The sequence below is a fragment of the Ambystoma mexicanum genome, chromosome 14 (assembly GCF_040938575.1).
Source record: "Ambystoma mexicanum isolate Mex_15411 chromosome 14, UKY_AmexF1_1, whole genome shotgun sequence".
Classification (NCBI taxonomy): Eukaryota; Metazoa; Chordata; class Amphibia; order Caudata; family Ambystomatidae; genus Ambystoma; species Ambystoma mexicanum.
In genome coordinates, this window is record NC_090940.1 from 667,934,583 (window position 1) to 667,957,043 (window position 22,461).

The 22,461-nt window shown below is 47.7% G+C and overlaps 1 protein-coding gene across 8 annotated transcripts in view; it reads left to right on the forward strand.

Annotated features, from left to right (window-relative positions):
* SYNE2 (spectrin repeat containing nuclear envelope protein 2) overlaps positions 1-22,461 on the forward strand; it is a 1,840,150-nt gene that overhangs the window by 862,670 nt on the left and 955,019 nt on the right. For all 8 annotated transcript variants that reach the window (XM_069638223.1, XM_069638224.1, XM_069638227.1 and 5 more), the window contains one exon: positions 4,766-5,020. In XM_069638223.1, the coding sequence (XP_069494324.1) occupies positions 4,766-5,020 (255 nt within the window). The remainder of the gene's footprint in view (positions 1-4,765; positions 5,021-22,461) is intronic.

The following is a 22,461-nucleotide window of genomic DNA, read 5'->3' on the forward strand; positions in this document are numbered from 1 at the left end:
CTAGGCCTGATGACATTTCAGATAGTGTTGGAGGGGGGGGGGAAACAAGTAAGGGGAGGGAGGAGGGGGGAGGAGACAGATGAGGGTGCTATCATACTAGGTCCAGGGACAATTCTGATAGAGTAAGTGCATAGAAGAAGTAAGGGGAGGACATAGGAAAAGGGAGAAAGGGAGAGGAGGAGAGAGCAGAGAGTAAGCAGTCTGAGGTGGAGTGCTCCAGCTATGCCAGTCTCAAGATATGACTTAACAGACATCCTTGATGAGGGTCCTACTACTGAGAGGGCTATGCCCTTCAACTTAGCTATTGCAGACCCTATCACCACCTTTTGGCAGAGACCTTGTACCACACCCCCCGTCAACTCTGAACTTTCCAAAAAGTACAGGCTGGCAAGGGGAGACCCACACGTATCTTTCTACCCACCTAACTCCGGAGGGATTAGTGGTTCAGTCGGGCACATTGTCTTCCAGGCCAGCCACATCTACATCCAGTCTCCCAACCAATAGAGAGGGAGAAAAGGTTGACGCCTTGGTGAAGAAAATGTTCCCCTCAGGCAGCATGGCCTTGAAGGCGGTCACTGTCTACTGCAGATTCACAAAATATTCTTTCGGCTTGTCGACGGCCATTGGGCAGGCTGCCCAGTACATCCCCGAAGGGGAGCTGTGAGAAGGTTTCCAGCAGCTGGTAGACAATGGCAAGTAGGTGGCCCAGCAGGGTTTGCAGACGGACCTGGACGTCGCAGACTGTGTTGGCAGATCGATGGGGTCGGCCACAGTGCTCCGAGGAAGGCTTACCTGCATACTTCAGGATTCTCACTGAATGTCTAAAATAAACTGCTTGACGTTGCCTTTGATGGTGAGAACCTTTCCAGCCCCAAGGCCGGCGACTATCTGGAGAAATTCAAAGAGTCCAAGCTAACTGTAAAGTCGTTGGGCCTAGCTTTGCAACAGCCGGCTAAGCCTGCCTTTAGTTTTTCGTCAAGGGTTAGATGCTACAGGTGCTTTGTCTCCCAAGGCAGCAAGGCTCAGCTTTTGCAAGCCAGGCAGGGACAGAGGTGTTTCCCACACTCTGGAAGGGTCATGGGGGCCTCTGGAGGGCAACAGACATCATCAGCAGTGGCTGGGGTGGCTCCATCCTCGAAGTTGCTTTGATTTCTCCCCTCACGATTCTCCGGTTGGAGGAAGGATTTCTAAGCAATGGACCCAATAGCAGGAGATTACCTCAGAGATGCCTGGGAACTTCAGCTTGTGCTGTGGGGTTACTGTCTGTCTGCCTTTCTTTAAAAGGCCACTGGACAGACTGCCACTACCTCCTCAGCCTGGAACAGGAGCTAGAGTAAGAACTGCTAGCACTGCTTTTGAAGGGTGCCGTGGAAGAGTTACGTCCCGAGCAGGGAGTAATCGGGCTGGTATTACACGTATTTCCTGGTACCCAAGAAGTGGGGAGGACTGCGTCCCATTTTGAAGCTAAGGACCTTGAAAAAGTTCCTGAGGATCGACAAGTTCAAGATGGTGACGTTGAGAGAAATTCTCTGCGCTATTGAGTTGCAAGACTGGCTGGTGTCGTAAATCTCCAGGACGTATACTTTCATGTGCTGAACCGTCAGAAGCACAGAAGTCTCCTGAGATTCCTCCTAGGGGACAAGCACTACCAGTTCAAGGTGATTGATCCCCTTTAGGTTGACCTTCGCTCCGAGGGTCTTCACCAAGCTCATGGCGGTAGTCGCGGCTCACCTCAGGAGATCCAGCGTCCCTGTGTTTCCTGACCTGGACGACTGGGTGATCTAAGGGAAGTCGGCAGAGCAGGTTTTGTCCCATCTCGAGGACACCTGCTCTCTACTCCACAGACTGGGCTTCTCCCTGAAGTTTCAGAAGTCGCACACGACACCAACGCAAAGGCTCCAGTTCATTGGAGCAGTCCTAGACACCTGGGTGGGGAAGGCCTTTCCCCAGAGGAGAGAGTCGCAAGCATCACACAGATGGTCCAACTCTTTCAAAACCATGCCACCTTGCCGGCGCCTTCCTTCCTCCGCCTCCTAGGTCTCATGGCCGCCTGCATTTTTTCTGGTGCCAGAGGTCAGAATGCGGATGCAGTCTCTGCAATGGCTTCTGCAGGTTCAGTGCTCCCAATATTTCAGCACCGAAAGGGATATTCTCAAAGTGTCCAGGTCAGTGGCCAATGATCACCTTTGATGGGCCAGCACTGACAACATGTTGGCGGGATCCCTTCTGACCTCTGTGGTCCCAGGCCAGGGTGGTCGTAGATGCGTCCTTGATGGGTTGGGGCACTCACTGTGAGGACTTGCTGGTGAGCGGCTTTTGGCCCATGATGGAAGCCCAATGGCACATCAACAGGATGGAGTTGCGAGCCATCAGGTTAGCCCTGAAGGTGTTCACACCTTCTGTGAAGAGGAAGCCTGTCCTGATCTTGACGGACAATACGGTGGCCTTGCACTACCTGAACAAGCAGGGAGGTGTGCCCTCTCTCCCCTTTTGTAGAGAGGTAATGCTGCAGTGGTTCTGGTTGTTGGAGAACCAGATCTTGGTCTCGGAAGTCCATATGGGTGGGACAGAAAACGGTTAGGCAGATGCTCTGAGCTGGCAGAGCATGGTATTGCCGAGTTGGAGGTGTGCCAGGAAGTCCTGGAAGAGGTCTTCTCTCTCAGTATCCAGCCACAGAGTCCAACAGTAAGTGCAGACAGTTTTGCACAAGGGAATTCCCAGTGAATGGCACGCTAGGGGATGCGGCTCTAGTGGACTGGGCCTTCTCCCTCCACCTTCTCTCCGATTCCATCATTCTGTGGGTTTTCAGGAGGTTGAGGAGGTTTTGAGCTATCCTGATCTTGATCGCCCCGAATTAGGCGAGGAGGGCATAGTACTCGGACCTGCTGGACTTGATCATCTGCCCACCTCTCTGGTTGCCTCAACGGTCGGATATTCTATCCTAGTTGGGAAGTCAGGTGCCCACCTGAACCCGGAATCCCTCAACCTACATGCGTGGCTCTTGAGAGGATGAGATATGATGACTGGGACCTCTCAGAGCAAGTGCCGGGTGTGCTGCTGGCTGCACGCAGACCATCAACAAGCTTGCTGTATGCATGCAGATGGAGAAGATTCAAGGCGTGGTGCAGGGAATGCGAGATTGACCCTATCTCTTGCCCCACCACTACAGTGATGGAGTTCCTTCTGTCACTGGCCTCGTCAGGCAGTCAGGTCACCACAGTCAAAGAATACTCAGCAGATTTGTCTGTGTTCATGAGATCTCCGGATCAAGGGTCTTTCTTCACAATCCCGGTTATGGCCCAATTCCTGAAAGGCCTTGTGAATATGTTTCCGCCTACTCCATTTGTTGGTCTAGACTGGGACCTCAATGTGGTGCTCACGTTTCTTATGGCAGCTCCGTTTGACCCTTTACATTCTTGTTCTCTGCGAATGCTCACCTTGAAAACAGCTTTCCTCGTGGCCATCACTACAGCCAGATGGGTCAGCGAGCTGCAGGCCTTGCCTCGCAAACCAACCTTTCTTTGTTTTTTCAGAGAAAAGGTTTCTTTAAAGGTGAGGCACAGACTCCTGCCCAAGGTTGTGTCAGAATTCCATCTTCCCAGGCCATTTACCCTTCTCCGCACCGCTCTAAGGAGGAGGAGCGATTTCACAGACTTGACCCAAAGAGGGCACTGAGTTTTTATGTTTCATGAACGGTAGAATTCAGGAAGGTAGATAGTTATTTGTGGCCTACTTCGTGTCCAGGAAAGGCTTAGCTGTCTCAAAACAGACCATCTCATGGTGGATCACGCTGTGCATATCCGTGGATTATCACAACACGAGGAAAGAGTTGTCCCTGGGCATTAGAGCCCATTCCACCTGAGGGGTATCTACCTCAACATCGTTACAAAGAGGAGTACCAGTGAAGTACATTTGTCAGGCGGCAACATGGTCCTGCCTACTTACTTTTATTAAGCACTACGGCCTGGATGTCTCTTGTGGGGCCGATGCTTGCTTTGGAAGGGCAGTTATGCAGAATCTTCTGCTGGGAATACTTTCATCCCGCCTCCAGCACAAATACTGCATGGGGAGTCTATTAGATGAGGAATCTGCAGGAGAAGAATCCATAGAAAGAACATTCTGGTAAGTCATTTCTCCATCTGCTCACGGGGTGTTCAGCTGGTCCAGTAAAAGCACGCCTCCCGTCCAACCAATCAAAGCACGCCTCCCGTCCAACCAATCAAAGCACACCTGCCGTCCAACCAATCAAAGCCTGCCTGCCGTCCAACCAATCAAAGCACGCCTGCCGACCAACCAATCAAAGTACGTCTGCCGTCCAACCAATCCAAGCACACCTCTCGTCCAAACAATCAAAGCATGGTTGCCATGCCCAGGTGAAATACTGTATTTCAGTTAAATAATCATAATAGTTTCACATTAACATAAAAAAGAGGCACAAAATATATATTATCCAAGCAACTGTGTTTACTCTAAAAATATACCATGTATATAAAGATATCCCCCAAAAAATAAAAGGTGCATCTATAAAGTGCTTGGTGAAAAGATAGCAAAGTAGAACAGCGTTAAAGCAATGGCCAGGCAGATCAGTGCACGTATGCAGCCTCCCGCTTGCAACCGCTTGAATCAACTAGCAATAATTAATTCTTTTCTGATCCGTGATTACCATGTTGTGTCACTGCCTAATTACATTTGATCAGCTGTGGTAGAATGTCTAATGAAGGAAAATATGAGTGTGTAACTATATCTCCCTTTGGAACTCCCACAGGTGTCTCTCAGCAAGAAGGACCCAGCACCAGACATTTCCCCCTCAGGAGACACTCTTTCAGCAGCTGAGGGAATCGCGAAGGTTGGAATTGGATCATTAAAACAGGGACATTTGGAGAAGAAATCCAAGCGCACCATCAAAGCCAAATCTAAAATTCCTCGGGTAGTACCTAAAATGGAGGACATTTCCATGAGCGAGACTGCGGCTGAAATAACGATCCAGGAGCAGGAGAAGAAGCCCAGCAAACCATTTGAGGTACATGTGAACATTGACATTAAAAGCTAATTGAATGTGTATTGACATGCACACCTGCCGATAGGTGACCGAGGTATTGCATGGGTTTCTTAACGTTTATGAACTATCAAGAAGGCACTGTCACCCTTCTTACATCCCATCCCCTCCAGCGTGAGAATGTACACGCTGCCAAATACCCTTACCTCAAATCATGATTTCAGTCCTTCTGCCTGCACCCCAACTTGAAACATACACGTAAACCACCAATGTCCTGTTCCCAAATCATCTACATCACAGCAACCCTGGTACATGGTGTTCCCCGCAATGCCATCCTATCACCCCTTTCTGAAACCTTAGAAAGGATTGGGCTCTATTAAATGTATTTGAGACTGACCAGCGTTCCTGAGTCCGGCCGAAGGGCTCAGGATACCCAGCATTGTGTCAAGGGCAAGGCCTGGTGCAGGGTGAAGTATAGGTATGTGTGAATAATTCAGTTTGCAGAATAATGAAGCAGCCCACACAGTGTGGCTTCTCTCTCTTGGCTGACTGGGATTGCTAATGGTCAGGGTGACAGGTGGTCTTGATATAAGACAGCCAACCAGATACTGGTGTTGCCTGGAATTATCAGAAAACAGAACCTTTTCCATCGCTGATCCCTAAGAAGGTGCCTACAGCACCTTCAGAAAGACCCAATGGATCCTTTCCTGACATTACAACTTCAGAAAGGTCAAAGGGATCACTTTCTGTCACATCACCTTCAAAAAAAGTCAAAGGGATCTACTTCCTCCCTCCGCACCCCCAGGCATGTCAAAGGGACCCATTTCTGCCACATTGCCTTCAATAAGGTCAAAGGGATCTCTTCCTCAAATTGCACCTTCAGTAAGTTCAGATGGGTGGCTTCCTGCCGCAGCACCTTCGGAAAGCTCAGATGAATTGCCTACTGCCAGAGCACCTGCAGGAAGGTCAGATGGGTGGCTTACTGCCACAGCACCTTCGGGAAGCTCAGATGGGTGGCTTCCTGCCACAGCACCTTCAGAAAGCTCAGATGGGTGGCTTACTGCCAGAGCACCTGCAGGAAGGTCAGATGGGTGGCTTACTGCCAGAGCACCTGCAAGAAGGTCAGATGGGTGGCTTAGTGCCAGAGCACCTGCAGGAAGCTCAGATGGGTGGCTTCCTGCCACAGCACCTTCAGAAAGCTCAGATGGGTGCCTTACTGCCACAGCACCTTCAGGAAGCTTAGATGGGTGGCTTACTGCCAGAGCACCTGCAGGAAGGTCAGATGGGTGGCTTACTGCCAGAGCACCTGCAAGAAGGTCAGATGGGTGGCTTAGTGCTAGAGCACCTGCAGGAAGGTCAGATGGGTGGCTTACTGCCAGAGCACCTGCAGGGAGGTCAGATGGGTGTCTTACTGCCAGAGCACCTGCAGGAAGGTCAGATGGGTGGCTTACTGCCAGAGCACCTGCAGGAAGGTCAGATGGGTGGCTTACTGCCACAGCACCTTCAGGAAGGTCAGATGGGTGGCTTACTGCCAGAGCACCTGCAGGAAGGTCAGATGGGTGGCTTACTGCCAGAGCCCCTGCAGGAAGCTTAGATGGGTGGCTTACTGCCAGAGCACCTGCAGGAAGGTCAGATGGGTTGGGTGGCTTACTGCCAGAGCACCTGCAGGAAGGTCAGATGGGTGGCTTACTGCCAGAGCACCTGCAGGAAGGTCAGATGGGTGGGTGGCTTACTGCCAGAGCACCTGCAGGAAGGTCAGATGGGTTGGGTGGCTTACTGCCAGAGCACCTGCAGGAAGGTCAGATGGGTGGGTGGCTTACTGCCAGAGCACCTGCAGGAAGGTCAGATGGGTGGCTTACTGCCAGAGCACCTGCAGGAAGGTCAGATGGGTGGCTTACTGCCTCAGATTCCTTCAGAAAGGTCAGATGGGTGGCCTACTGCCGCAGATTCCTTATAGCGCCAGGCACAAACGGATCATGAACCTTATACTTCCACCCCAGTCTGAAGGAACCGGGGCAACCTCAGACGGGCACTGTCATAGTATCACGGGCGCCACTAGTGGGGCTGTGAGGTAGCTGATCTCTATAATGAGCTGCACATGTCCCCATACTATTAGGTCCTTTTTTGAGGCTCATGGACATCACTCCAGGAACTTACCCCCACCGTGTTCCTTGACTTAGTTTTATCATGCCACTTACTACGCCACCCCCTAAGACTTTGGGGTTTGAGCCTAAGGATCCAAGAGGCAGATGTCAGCCTTAGCTCACAGTGTGAGTTTGATGCTCTGAGTATAATAACCCTGTTGCCTGTGGTCCTTGCAATGGCATTCATTCCAAGGGTGTCAGCAAGTTTAAAGTGTTCGCTGAACTGAATTGAGGGGGGGTGTCACTCTCGACTCCCTCATGCTTTTGCATACCAGAGCACTTCAGTGCCGTGAGAACTGGGCCACCCCTCAGGTGACGGGTAGATGTGCAGGAGGTCTCACTTCAGGGGTCAATCTTCTGATTGGCAGAACATATCTGCTCTGCTGCTTCAGTGGTTGTCATCAGAGGGAACTTCTAGAGATGATCTAGAAGGTGTGGTTCTCTTCTTCCACCGGCTGATCCTCAGGGTCCCAGCCAATCCATGCTGCCAATTTTCTAGTAGAATGTCTACCCATTTTCCGCTCTGTCCCTGGTGCTCTTACCCAGGGCTACAGGCCAAACAATGTCATCCAGGATCAGGGTTTGGGCCGCGTTGCATCCACTTGTGATCTTGTTGCACTGAGTATCAGTGTCTCATTGTGGTCTCTCCAGTGACCAGGCTGTTCCCATCTTGGGCAAGCGGACTAATGTAGATACAGGCGACAGGCCCTGGGTGCTGGAGACATTGCTCCCACAGTGAATGCCAGGAGGCAAGCAGTCTTGGTGTCGTTTGAGGGGCATGTCCGTCTCTATATGAGGAGCATGGCTTTGAGCTAGACCTTGCTGTGGAAAAGCTGGCCTGCGATTGCAGGACCCCCGTAGACTAGACATGTCCTCTCAGCTGGACTTCCAGGACATTTATGCTGAGTCTTCGGGTCAGGTTGTTTCCATTATTATTATGGGGTGCACTGACCTACGGAGGAACACTGGAGATTTCTCAGTGAGCCTCTGCATCGTGGGACACTTTTGTGTGGTCACATTTTATTATGAGAAAGGGTCTGGGCTTTCTCACACTGTTTGACCTCTCCTGTAGCTTCTCTCTGCCTGCGGGCTCCAGCGTGTTATAAATAAATGAATAATATGGGGCCTCTTTTGGTTCCCAGTCCATCACTGTTAATATGACCTTACTTAAGGCTGTCACGCTTCTTGCCTTGCCTTAGTAGCTACTAGGACTGCAAGCTTATCTAGAGGTATTGCTTGCAGTGATGGTTCCTGACTTGCCTTAGTAGCTACTAGGAATGCAAGCTTATCTAGAGGTATTGCTTGCAGTGATGGTTCCTGACTTGCCTTAGTAGCTACTAGGAATGCAAGCTTATCTAGAGGTATTGCTTGCAGTGATGGTTCCTGACTTGCCTTAGTAGCTACTAGGACTGCAAGCTTATCTAGAGGTATGGCTTGCAGTGATGGTTCCTGACTTGCCTTATTAGCTACTAGGACTGCAAGCTTATCTAGAGGCATTGCTTGCAGTGATGGTTCCTGCCTTGCCTTAGTAGCTACTAGGACTGCAAGCTTATCTAGAGGCATTGCTTGCAGTGATGGTTCCTGACTTGCCTTAGTAGCTACTAGGACTGCAAGCTTATCTAGAGGTATTGCTTGCAGTCATCTTTCCTGACTTGTCTTAGTAACTACTAGGACTGCAAGCTTATCTAGAGGTATTGCTTGCAGTGATGGTTCCTGACTTGCCTTAGTAGCTACTAGGACTGCAAGCTTATCTAGAGGTATTGCTTGCAGTGATGGTTCCTGACTTGCCTTAGTAGCTTCTAGGACTGCAAGCTTATCTAGAGGTATTGCTTGCCGTGATGTTTCCTGACTTGCCTTAGTAGCTCCCAGGACTGCAAGCTTATCTAGAGGTTTTGCTTCCAGTGATGGTTCCTGACTTGCCTTAGTAGCTCCCAGGATTGCAAGCTTATCTAGAGGTATTGCTTGCAGTGATGGTTCCTGACTTGCCTTATAAGCTACTAGGACTGCAAGCTTATCTAGAGGTATTGCTTGCAGTGACGGTTCCTAACTTGCCTTAGTAGCTACCAGGACGGCAAGCTTATCTAGAGGCATTGCTTGCAGTGATGGTTCCTGACTTGCCTTAGTAGCTACTAGGACTGCAAGCTTATCTAGAGGTTTTGCTTCCAGTGATGGTTCCTGACTTGCCTTAGTAGCTCCCAGGATTGCAAGCTTATCTAGAGGTATTGCTTGCAGTGATGGTTCCTGACTTGCCTTATAAGCTACTAGGACTGCAAGCTTATCTAGAGGTATTGCTTGCAGTGACGGTTCCTAACTTGCCTTAGTAGCTACCAGGACGGCAAGCTTATCTAGAGGCATTGCTTGCAGTGATGGTTCCTGACTTGCCTTAGTAGCTACTAGGACTGCAAGCTTATCTAGAGGTTTTGCTTCCAGTGATGGTTCCTGACTTGCCTTAGTAGCTCCCAGGATTGCAAGCTTATCTAGAGGTATTGCTTGCAGTGATGGTTCCTGACTTGCCTTAGTAGCTACTAGGAATGCAAGCTTATCTAGCGGTATGGCTTGCAGTGATGGTTCCTGACTTGCCTTAGTAGCAACCAGGAATGCAAGCTTATCTAGAGGTATTGCTTGCAGTGATGGTTCCTGGCTTGCCTTAGTAGCTACTAGGAATGCAAGCTTATCTAGAGGTATTGCTTGCAGTCATCTTTCCTGACTTGTCTTAGTAACTACTAGGAATGCAAGCTTATCTAGAGGTATTGCTTGCAGTGATGGTTCCTGGCTTGCCTTAGTAGCTACTAGGACTGCAAGCTTATCTAGAGGTATTGCTTGCAGTGATGGTTCCTGACTTGCCTTAGTAGCAACCAGGAATGCAAGCTTATCTAGAGGTATTGCTTGCAGTGATGGTTCCTGGCTTGCCTTAGTAGCTACTAGGAATGCAAGCTTATCTAGAGGTATTGCTTGCAGTCATCTTTCCTGACTTGTCTTAGTAACTACTAGGAATGCAAGCTTATCTAGAGGTATTGCTTGCAGTGATGGTTCCTGGCTTGCCTTAGTAGCTACTAGGACTGCAAGCTTATCTAGAGGTATTGCTTGCAGTGATGGTTCCTGACTTGCCTTAGTAGCAACCAGGAATGCAAGCTTATCTAGAGGTATTGTTTGCAGTCATCTTTCCTGACTTGTCTTAGTAACTACTAGGAATGCAAGCTTATCTAGAGGTATTGCTTGCAGTGATGGTTCCTGGCTTGCCTTAGTAGCTACTAGGAATGCAAGCTTATCTAGAGGTATTGCTTGCAGTGATGGTTCCTGGCTTGCCTTAGTAGCTACTAGGAATGCAAGCTTATCTAGAGGTATTGCTTGCAGTGATGGTTCCTGACTTGCCTTAGTAGCTACTAGGAATGCAAGCTTATCTAGAGGTATTGCTTGCAGTCATCTTTCCTGACTTGTCTTAGTAACTACTAGGAATGCAAGCTTATCTAGAGGTATTGCTTGCAGTGATGGTTCCTGGCTTGCCTTAGTAGCTACTAGGAATGCAAGCTTATCTAGAGGTATTGCTTGCAGTGATGGTTCCTGGCTTGCCTTAGTAGCTACTAGGAATGCAAGCTTATCTAGAGGTATTGCTTGCAGTGATGGTTCCTGACTTGCCTTAGTAGCTACTAGGAATGCAAGCTTATCTAGAGGTATTGCTTGCAGTGATTGTTCCTGACTTGCCTTAGTAGCTACTAGGACTGCAAGCTTATCTAGAGGTATTGCTTGCAGTGATGGTTCCTGACTTGCCTTAGTAGCTACTAGGAATGCAAGCTTATCTAGAGGTATTGCTTGCAGTGATGGTTCCTGACTTGCCTTAGTAGCTACTAGGACTGCAAGCTTATCTAGAGGTATTGCTTGCAGTGATTGTTCCTGACTTGCCTTAGTAGCTACTAGGACTACAAGCTTATCTAAAGTTTTTGCTTCCAGTGGTGGTTCCTGACTTGCCTTAGTAGCTACCAGGACGGCATGCTTATCTAGAGGTATTGCTTGCAGTGACGGTTCCTAACTTGCCTTAGTAGCTACCAGGACGGCAAGCTTATCTAGAGGTATTGCTTCCAGTGATGGTTCCTGACTTGCCTTAGTAACTACTAGGACGGCAAGCTTATCTAGAGGTATTGCTTGCAGTGATGGTTCCTGACTTGTCTTAGTAGCTATTAGGACTGCAAGCTTATCTAGAGGTATTGCTTGCAGTCATCTTTCCTGACTTGCCTTAGTAAATACTAGGACTGCAAGCTTATTTAGAGGTTTTGCTTGCAGTGATGGTTCCTGACTTGCCTCAGTAACTATTAGTACTGCAAGCTTATCTAGCGGTATTGCTTGCAGTGATGGTTCCTGACTTGCCTTAGTAGCTACTAGGACTACAAGCTTATCTAGAGGTTTTGCTTCCAGTGATGTTTCCTGACTTGCCTTAGTAGCTCCCAGGACTGCAAGCTTATCTAGAGGTATTGTTTGCAGTGATGGTTCCTGACTTGCCTCAGTACTGCAAGCTTATCTCGAGGTTTTGCTTGCAGTGATGGGTCCTGACTTGTCTTAGTAGCTATTAGGACTGCAAGCTTATCTAGAGGTATTGCTTGCAGTCATCTTTCCTGACTTGTCTTAGTAACTACTAGGACTGCAAGCTTATCTAGAGGTATTGCTTGCAGTGATGGTTCCTGACTTGCCTTAGTAGCTACCAGGAATGCAAGCTTATCTAGAGGTTTTGCTTGCAGTGATGGTTCCTGAGTTGCCTTATTAGCTACTAGGACTACAAGCCTATCTAGAGGTATTGCTTGCAGTGATGGTTCCTGACTTGCCTTAGTAGCTACTAGGACTACAATCTTATCTAAAGTTTTGGCTTCCAGTGATGGTTCCTGACTTGCCTTAGTAGCAACCAGGACTGCAAGCTTATCTAGAGATATTGCTTGCAGTGATGGTTCCTGACTTGCCTTAGTAGCTCCCAAGACTGCAAGTTTATCTAGACGTATTGGTTGCAGTGATGGTTCCTGACTTGCCTTAGTAGCTACCAGGACGGCAAGCTTATCTAGAGTTATTGCTTGCAGTGATGGTTCCTGACTTGTCTTAGTAGCTATTAGGACTGCAAGCTTATCTAGAGGTATTGCTTGCAGTCATCTTTCCTGACTTGCCTTAGTAAATACTAGGACTGCAAGCTTATCTAGAGGTATTGCTTGCAGTGATGGTTCCTGGCTTGCCTTAGTAGCTACTAGGAATGCAAGCTTATCTAGAGGTATTGCTTGCAGTGATGGTTCCTGGCTTGCCTTAGTAGCTACTAGGAATGCAAGCTTATCTAGAGGTATTGCTTGCAGTGATGGTTCCTGACTTGCCTTAGTAGCTACTAGGAATGCAAGCTTATCTAGAGGTATTGCTTGCAGTGATTGTTCCTGACTTGCCTTAGTAGCTACTAGGACTGCAAGCTTATCTAGAGGTATTGCTTGCAGTGATGGTTCCTGACTTGCCTTGGTAGCTACTAGGAATGCAAGCTTATCTAGAGGTATTGCTTGCAGTGATGGTTCCTGACTTGCCTTAGTAGCTACTAGGACTGCAAGCTTATCTAGAGGTATTGCTTGCAGTGATTGTTCCTGACTTGCCTTAGTAGCTACTAGGACTACAAGCTTATCTAAAGTTTTTGCTTCCAGTGGTGGTTCCTGACTTGCCTTAGTAGCTACCAGGACGGCACGCTTATCTAGAGGTATTGCTTGCAGTGACGGTTCCTAACTTGCCTTAGTAGCTACCAGGACGGCAAGCTTATCTAGAGGTATTGCTTCCAGTGATGGTTCCTGACTTGCCTTAGTAACTACTAGGACGGCAAGCTTATCTAGAGGTATTGCTTGCAGTGATGGTTCCTGACTTGTCTTAGTAGCTATTAGGACTGCAAGCTTATCTAGAGGTATTGCTTGCAGTCATCTTTCCTGACTTGCCTTAGTAAATACTAGGACTGCAAGCTTATTTAGAGGTTTTGCTTGCAGTGATGGTTCCTGACTTGCCTCAGTAACTATTAGTACTGCAAGCTTATCTAGCGGTATTGCTTGCAGTGATGGTTCCTGACTTGCCTTAATAGCTACTAGGACTACAAGCTTATCTAGAGGTTTTGCTTCCAGTGATGTTTCCTGACTTGCCTTAGTAGCTCCCAGGACTGCAAGCTTATCTAGAGGTATTGTTTGCAGTGATGGTTCCTGACTTGCCTCAGTACTGCAAGCTTATCTCGAGGTTTTGCTTGCAGTGATGGGTCCTGACTTGTCTTAGTAGCTATTAGGACTGCAAGCTTATCTAGAGGTATTGCTTGCAGTCATCTTTCCTGACTTGTCTTAGTAACTACTAGGACTGCAAGCTTATCTAGAGGTATTGCTTGCAGTGATGGTTCCTGACTTGCCTTAGTAGCTACCAGGAATGCAAGCTTATCTAGAGGTTTTGCTTGCAGTGATGGTTCCTGAGTTGCCTTATTAGCTACTAGGACTACAAGCCTATCTAGAGGTATTGCTTGCAGTGATGGTTCCTGACTTGCCTTAGTAGCTACTAGGACTACAATCTTATCTAAAGTTTTGGCTTCCAGTGATGGTTCCTGACTTGCCTTAGTAGCAACCAGGACTGCAAGCTTATCTAGAGATATTGCTTGCAGTGATGGTTCCTGACTTGCCTTAGTAGCTCCCAAGACTGCAAGTTTATCTAGACGTATTGGTTGCAGTGATGGTTCCTGACTTGCCTTAGTAGCTACCAGGACGGCAAGCTTATCTAGAGTTATTGCTTGCAGTGATGGTTCCTGACTTGTCTTAGTAGCTATTAGGACTGCAAGCTTATCTAGAGGTATTGCTTGCAGTCATCTTTCCTGACTTGCCTTAGTAAATACTAGGACTGCAAGCTTATCTAGAGGTATTGCTTGCAGTGATGGTTCCTGACTTGCCTTAGTAGCTACTAGGACTACAAGCTTATCTAAAGTTTTTGCTTCCAGTGATGGTTCCTGACTTGCCTTAGTAGCTACCAGGACGGCAAGTTTATCTAGAGGTATTGGTTGCAGTGATGGTTCCTGACTTGCCTTAGTAGCTACCAGGACGGCAAGCTTATCTAGAGGTATTGCTTGCAGTGATGGTTCCTGACTTGTCTTAGTAGCTATTAGGACTGCAAGCTTATCTAGAGGTATTGCTTGCAGTCATCTTTCCTGACTTGCCTTAGTAAATACTAGGACTGCAAGCTTATCTAGAGGTTTTGCTTGCAGTGATGGTTCCTGACTTGCCTCAGTAGCTACTAGTACTGCAAGCTTATCTAGCGGTCTTGCTTGCAGTGATGGTTCCTGACTTGCCTTAGTAGCTACGAGGACTACAAGATTATCTAGAGGTTCTGCTTCCAGTGATGGTTCCTGACTTGCCTTAGTAGCTCCCAGGACTGCAAGCTTATCTAGAGGTATTGTTTGCAGTGATGCTTCCTGACTTGCCTCAGTAACTATTAGTACTGCAAGCTTATCAAGCGGTATTGCTTACAGTGATGGTTCCTGAATTGCCTTAGTAGCTACTAGGACTACAAGCTTATCTGGAGGTAGTGCTTGCAGTCATCTTTCCTGACTTGTCTTAGTAACTACTAGGACTGCAAGCTTATCTAGAGGTATTGCTTGCAGTGATGGTTCCTGACTTGCCTTAGTAGCTACCAGGACTGCAAGCTTATCTAGAGGTTTTGCTTGCAGTGATGGTTCCTGAGTTGCCTTATTAGCTACTAGGACTGCAAGCTTATCTAGAGGTATTGCTTGCAGTGATGGTTCCTGACTTGCCTTAGAAGCTACTAGGACTACAAGCTTATCTAAAGTTTTGGCTTCCAGTGATGGTTCCTGACTTGCCTTAGTAGCTACCAGGACTGCAAGCTTATCTAGAGGTATTGCTTGCAGTGATGGTTCCTGACTTGCCTTAGTAGCTACTAGGACTACAAGCTTATCTAAAGTTTTTGCTTCCAGTGATGGTTCCTGACTTGCCTTAGTAGCTACCAGGACGGCAAGCTTATCTAGAGGTATTGCTTGCATTGATGGTTCCTGACTTGCCTTAGTAGCACCCAGGACTGCAAGTTTATCTAGAGGTATTGGTTGCAGTGATGGTTCCTGACTTGCCTTAGTAGCTACCAGGACGGCAAGCTTATCTAGAGGTATTGCTTGCAGTGATGGTTCCTGACTTGTCTTAGTAGCTATTAGGACTGCAAGCTTATCTAGAGGTATTGCTTGCAGTCATCTTTCTTGACTTGCCTTAGTAAATAGTAGGACTGCAAGATTATCTAGAGGTTTTGCTTGCAGTGATGGTTCCTGACTTGCCTCAGTAGCTACTAGTACTGCAGCTTATCTAGCGGTCTTGCTTGCAGTGATGGTTCCTGACTTGCCTTAGTAGCTACGAGGACTACAAGCTTATCTAGAGGTTTTGCTTCCAGTGATGGTTCCTGACTTGCCTTAGTAGCTCCCAGGACTGCAAGCTTATCTAGAGGTATTGTTTGCAGTGATGGTTCCTGACTTGCCTCAGTAGCTACCAGTACTGCAAGCTTATCTCGAGGTTTTGCTTACAGTGATGGTTCCTGACTTGTCTTAGTAGCTATTAGGCCTGCAAGCTTATCTAGAGGTATTGCTTGCATTCATCTTTCCTGACTTGTCTTAGTAACTACTAGGACTGCAAGCTTATCTAGAGGTATTGCTTGCAGTGATGGTTCCTGGCTTGCCTTAGTAGCTACCAGGACTGCAAGCTTATCTAGAGGTTTTGCTTGCAGTGATGGTTCCTGACTTGCCTTATTAGCTACTAGGACTGCAAGCTTATATAGAGGTATTGCTTGCAGTGATGGTTCCTGACTTGCCTTAGTAGCTACTAGGACTGCAAGCTTATCTAGAGGCATTGGTTGCAGTGATGGTTCCTGCCTTGCCTTAGTAGCAACTAGGACTGCACGCTTATCTAGAGGTATGGCTTGCAGTGATGGTTCCTGACTTTCCTTAGTAGCTCCCAGGATTGCAAGCTTATCTAGAGGTATGGCTTGCCGTGATGTTTCCTGACTTGCCTTAGTAGCTCCCAGGACTGCAAGCGTATTTAGCGGTATTGCTTTCAATGATGGTTCCTGACTTGCCTTAGTAGCTACTAGGACTGCAAGCTTATCTAGAGGTATGGCTTGCAGTGATGGTTCCTGACTTGCCTTAGTAGCTCCCATGACTGCAAGCTTATCTAGAGGTATCGCTTGCAGTGATGGTTCCTGACTTGCCTTATTACCTACCAGGACTGCAAGCTTATCTAGAGGTGTTGCTTGCAGTGATGGTTCCTGACTTGTCTTAGTAGCTATTAGGACTGCAAGCTTATCTAGAGGTATTGCTTGCAGTCATCTTTCCTGACTTGCCTTAGTAAATACTAGGACTGCAAGCTTATCTAGAGGTATTGCTTGCAGTGATGGTTCCTGACTTGCCTTAGTAGCTACTAGGACTACAAGCTTATCTAAAGTTTTTGCTTCCAGTGATGGTTCCTGACTTGCCTTAGTAGCTACCAGGACGGCAAGCTTATCTAGAGGTATTTCTTGCAGTGATGGTTCCTGACTTGCCTTAGTAGCACCCAGGACTGCAAGTTTATCTTGAGGTATTGGTTGCAGTGATGGTTCCTGACTTGCCTTAGTAGCTACCAGGACGGCAAGCTTATCTACAGGTATTGCTTGCAGTGATGGTTCCTGACTTGTCTTAGTAGCTATTAGGACTGCAAGCTTATCTAGAGGTATTGCTTGCAGTCATCTTTCCTGACTTGCCTTAGTAAATACTAGGACTGCAAGCTTATCTAGAGGTTTTGCTTGCAGTGATGGTTCCTGACTTGCCTTAGTAGCTACTAGGACTGCAAGCTTATCTAGAGGTTTTGCTTCCAGTGATAGTTCCTGACTTTCCTTAGTAGCTCCCAGGACTGCAAGCTTATCTAGAGGTCTTGCTTGCAGTGATGGTTCCTGACTTGCCTTAGTAGCTACTAGGACTGCAAGCTTATCTAGAGGTTTTGCTTCCAGTGATAGTTCCTGACTTGCCTTAGTAGCTCCCAGGACTGCAAGCTTATCTAGAGGTATTGTTTGCAGTGATGGTTCCTGACTTGCCTCAGTAGCTACCAGTACTGCAAGCTTATCTCGAGGTTTTGCTTGCAGTGATGGTTCCTGACTTGTCTTAGTAGCTATTAGGACTGCAAGCTTATCTAGAGGTATTGCTTGCAGTCATCTTTCCTGACTTGTCTTAGTAACTACTAGGACTGCAAGCTTATCTAGAGGTATTGCTTGCAGTGATGGTTCCTGACTTGCCTTAGTAGCTACCAGGACTGCAAGCTTATCTAGAGGTTTTGCTTGCAGTGATGGTTCCTGACTTGCCTTATTAGCTACTAGGACTGCAAGCTTATGTAGAGGTATTGCTTGCAGTGATGGTTCCTGACTTGCCTTAGTAGCTACTAGGACTGCAAGCTTATCTAGAGGCATTGCTTGCAGTGATGGTTCCTGCCTTGCCTTAGTAGCTACTAGGACTGCACGCTTATCTAGAGGTATGGCTTGCAGTGATGGTTCCTGACTTTCCTTAGTAGCTCTTAGGATTGCAAGCTTATCTAGAGGTATGGCTTGCCGTGATGTTTCCTGACTTGCCTTAGTAGCTCGCAGGACTGCAAGCTTATCTAGAGGTATTGCTTGCAGTGATGGTTCCTGACTTGCCTTAGTAGCTACTAGGGCTGCAAGCTTATCTAGAGGTATGGCTTGCAGTGATGGTTCCTGACTTGCCTTAGAAGCTCCCATGACTGCAAGCTTATCTAGAGGTATCACTTGCAGTGATGGTTCCTGACTTGCCTTATTACCTACCAGGACTGCAAGCTTATCTAGAGGTGTTGCTTGCAGTGATGGTTCTTGACTTGTCTTAGTAGCTCCCAGGACTGCAAGCGTATTTAGCGGTATTGCTTTCAGTGATGGTTCCTGACTTGCCTTAGTAGCTACTAGGACTGCAAGCTTATCTGGAGGTATTGCTTGCAGTGATGGTTCCCGACTTGCTTTATTGGTTACTAGGACTGCAAGCTTATCTAGAGGTTTTGCTTGCAGTGATGGTTCCTGACTTGCCTCAGTAGCTAATAGTACTGCAAGCTTATCTAGCGAAATTGGTTGCCGTGATGTTTCCTTACTTGCCTTAGTAGCTCCCAGAACTGCAAGCTTATCTAGAGGTATGGCTTGCAGTGATGGTTCCTGACTTGCCTTAGTAGCTCCCATGACTGCAAGCTTATCTAGAGGTATCGCTTGCAGTGATGGTTCCTGACTTGCCTTATTACCTACCAGGACTACAAGCTTATCTAGAGGTGTTGCTTGCAGTGATGGTTCCTGACTATTCTTAGTAGCTCCCAGGACTGCAAGCGTATTTAGCGGTATTGCTTTCAGTGATGGTTCCTGACTTGCCTTAGTAGCTACCAGGACGGCAAGCTTATCTAGATGTATTGCTTGCAGTGATGGTTCCTGACTTGCCTTAGTAGCTACTAGGAATGCAAGCTTATCTAGAGGTATTGCTTGCAGTGATGGTTCCTGACTTGCCTTAGTAGCTACTAGGACTACAAGCTTATCTAAAGTTTTTGCTTCTAGTGATGGTTCCTGACTTGCGTTAGTAGCGACCAGGACTCCAAGCTTATCTAGAGGTATTGCTTGCAATGATGGTTCCTGACTTGCCTTAGTAGCTCCCAGGACTGCAAGTTTATCTAGAGGTATTGGTTGCAGTGATGGTTCCTGACTTTTCTTAGTAGCTCCCAGGACTGCAAGCGTATTTAGCAGTTTTGCTTTCAGTGATGGTTCCTGACTTGCCTTAGTAGCTACTAGGACTGCAAGCTTATCTAGAGGTATTGCTTGCAGTGATGGTTCCTGACTTGCCTTAGTACCTCCCAGGACTGCAAACTTATCTGGAGGTATTGCTTGCAGTGATGGTTCCCAGCTTGCTTTATTGGCTACTAGGACTGCAAGCTTATCTAGAGGTTTTGCTTGCAGTGATGGTTCCTGACTTGCCTCAGTAGCTAATAGTACTGCAAGCATATCTAGCGAAATTGGTTGCCGTGATGTTTCCTGACTTGCCTTAGTAGCTCCCAGAACTGCCAGCTTATCTAGAGGTATTGCTTGCAGTGATGGTTCCTGATTTGCCTTAGTAGCTACTAGGACTGCAAGCTTATCTAGAGGTATGGCTTGCAGTGATGGTTCCTGACTTGCCTTAGTAGCTCCCATGACTGCAAGCTTATCTAGAGGTATCGCTTGCAGTGATGGTTCCTGACTTGCCTTATTACCTACCAGGGCTGCAAGCTTATCTAGAGGTGTTGCTTGCAGTGATGGTTCCTGACTTGTCTTAGTAGCTCCCAGGACTGCAAGCGTATTTAGCGGTATTGATTTCAGTGATGGTTCCTGACTTGCCTTAGTAGCTACCAGGATGGCAAGCTTATCTAGAGGTATTGCTTGCAGTGATGGTTCCTGACTTGCCTTAGTAGCTACTAGGAATGCAAGCTTATCTAGCGGTATTGCTTGCAGTAATGGTTCCTGACTTGCCTTAGTAGCTACTAGGACTGCAAGCTTATCTAGAGGCATTGCTTGCAGTGATGGTTCCTGCCTTGCCTTAGTAGCTACTAGGACTGCACGCTTATCTAGAGGTATGGCTTGCAGTGATGGTTCCTGACTTTCCTTAGTAGCTCCCAGGATTGCAAACTTATCTAGAGGTATGGCTTGCCGTGATGTTTCCTGACTTGCCTTAGTAGCTCCCAGGATTGCAAGCTTATCTAGAGGTATTGCTTGCAGTGATGGTTCCTGACTTGCCTTAGTAGCTACTAGGACTGCAAGCTTATCTAGAGTTATGGCTTGCAGTGATGGTTCCTGACTTGCCTTAGTAGCTCCCATGACTGCAAGCTTATCTAGAGGTATCACTTGCAGTGATGGTTCCTGACTTGCCTTATTACCTACCAGGACTGCAAGCTTATCTAGAGGTGTTGCTTGCAGTGATGGTTCTTGACTTGTCTTAGTAGCTCCCAGGACTGCAAGCGTATTTAGCGGTATTGCTTTCAGTGATGGTTCCTGACTTGCCTTAGTAGCTACTAGGACTGCAAGCTTATCTGTATTGCTTGCAGTGATGGTTCCCGACTTGCTTTATTGGCTACTAGGACTGCAAGCTTATCTAGAGGTTTTGCTTGCAGTGATGGTTCCTGACTTGCCTCAGTAGCTAATAGTACTGCAAGCTTATCTAGCGAAATTGGTTGCCGTGATGTTTCCTTACTTGCCTTAGTAGCTCCCAGAACTGCAAGCTTATCTAGAGGTATTGCTTGCAGTGATGGTTCCTGACTTGCCTTAGTAGCTACTAGGACTGCAAGCTTATCTAGAGGTATGGCTTGCAGTGATGGTTCCTGACTTGCCTTAGTAGCTCACATGACTGCAAGCTTATCTAGAGGTATCGCTTGCAGTGATGGTTCCTGACTTGCCTTATTACCTACCAGGGCTGCAAGCTTATCTAGAGGTGTTGCTTGCAGTGATGGTTCCTGACTTGTCTTAGTAGCTCCCAGGACTGCAAGCGTATTTAGCGGTATTGATTTCAGTGATGGTTCCTGACTTGCCTTAGTAGCTACCAGGATGGCAAGCTTATCTAGAGGTGTTGCTTGCAGTGATGGTTCCTGACTTGTCTTAGTAGCTCCCAGGACTGCAAGCGTATTTAGCGGTATTGCTTTCAGTGATGGTTCCTGACTTGCCTTACTAGCTACCAGGACGGCAAGCTTATCTAGAGGTATTGCTTGCAGTGATGGTGTCATGATCTCTGCTTCCAAAAGGTCAGGGTTTTCCCAACTCCCTTGGAAGCAGATCCATAACCCAGGTTCCGAGTGCCAACCAGTCCCAATTGGGACCTTTTGGACCCAGTCCTGGCGCCAGTGGCACCAGGCTCATAAATATGCCCAGTCCCAGCGCTGGAAGCGCCGGGCTCATAATGCTTGGGTGGACTTACCTGCAGCAGACCATGCTGCTTACTTGCCTGCCAGTTGAGCCTCTGATCCTCTTCTGTTTGGAACTACTTTTCCTGTTGGGTGGGGCAGGAGCCACTCCCTAGATTCAGAACACTGGAACTCTTCTGGAAAGCAGGAACTCTTTTCTTACCTAGGCGTGGCTGTGGAAGGAGACACCTAAGCACTACAGGAGGCTATTTAAACCACACCCGATGGATGAATCTTGCTTTGCGTTATTCTGCATCCTCTGCAGCAGAACGCTCATCGTGTCTTCTGCATCTGATCCTGGGCCTAAGGAAAAAGGCTTACCATCCTGAATCCAGTCGTCAGCAACACCTATAAAGACAAGAAAGAACAGGTTAGCATTACGGTCTTCAGTGACAGCTCTTCACTTACCTGGTCCATCGGCTGTCACCAACGCCTCGCGCTGCATTCCGGCATCTGAAAGACAAAAGCTTACCAACTCTTCGCACGCTCCGGAGGCCTTCGGCGCTGCATCCCGCATCTGAAAGACAAAACAAGGTGCGTTTAAAGACATTGGGGAACTTTAATACTCACGTGCCATTACTCCTTTCCACATCTAACCCAGTGGGTATTCCGGCACTCTGCAGCCGCTCCGAACTTGTACCTGCAAAATAAAAAGACAGTTAGAGCGCATCGTGAAGCAGGCAACAAGCGCTTACTTACGTGCTTCCAGGCGCTTCTATTCATCACACGGGCTCCATCTTCAACTCACTTCAGCCCGTCATCCGCCATCGCCGGAACCCTGCAAAACAAGAAACATCATTACTAAAGACTTTAAAGACATTAGAATTACTCGAAACTTACCGTTCGTGCAGTAAACGACGGACAGCAGTCCTCTGAAGTCAAGAGGCCTGCTCCCCTTATCCAGTGAAGAAACTGGTTACAGCACCCTGCCCGAGGCAGATGGAGAGCACGGCGTTCACTTACCTAAGGTGAGAGCGTTAACCTTTGGGGTTCTACAGGAGAAGAGAAAGTGAAGAAGAGAGAGACATTCAATAACCCAGTTCCTTAATCCCATATTTTCTATCTGCAGACATCTTACCCTTCAAGTCAGACATACAGTGCACAGAGGTACAGCCCAAAGAGCCAGCCGTGTGTTACACATCACCTTTGCAGATACGGTATACGCCCAGTCAAGACCGGCGCCTCTACGGGAATCAGGTGAGCGTTACAGAACGCAAAGCCTACCACAAAACTCCCGTCCAGGCGCTATGGAAACCTCGGATACCGACCAGCTAGCCCAGTTACTTGGGGAACTAAGGGCAGAAGTGCATGCAGCCCGTCAGGAAACGAACGCTCTAAGAATGGAACTGATTATTTCCAAGGAGCGAACAGATGA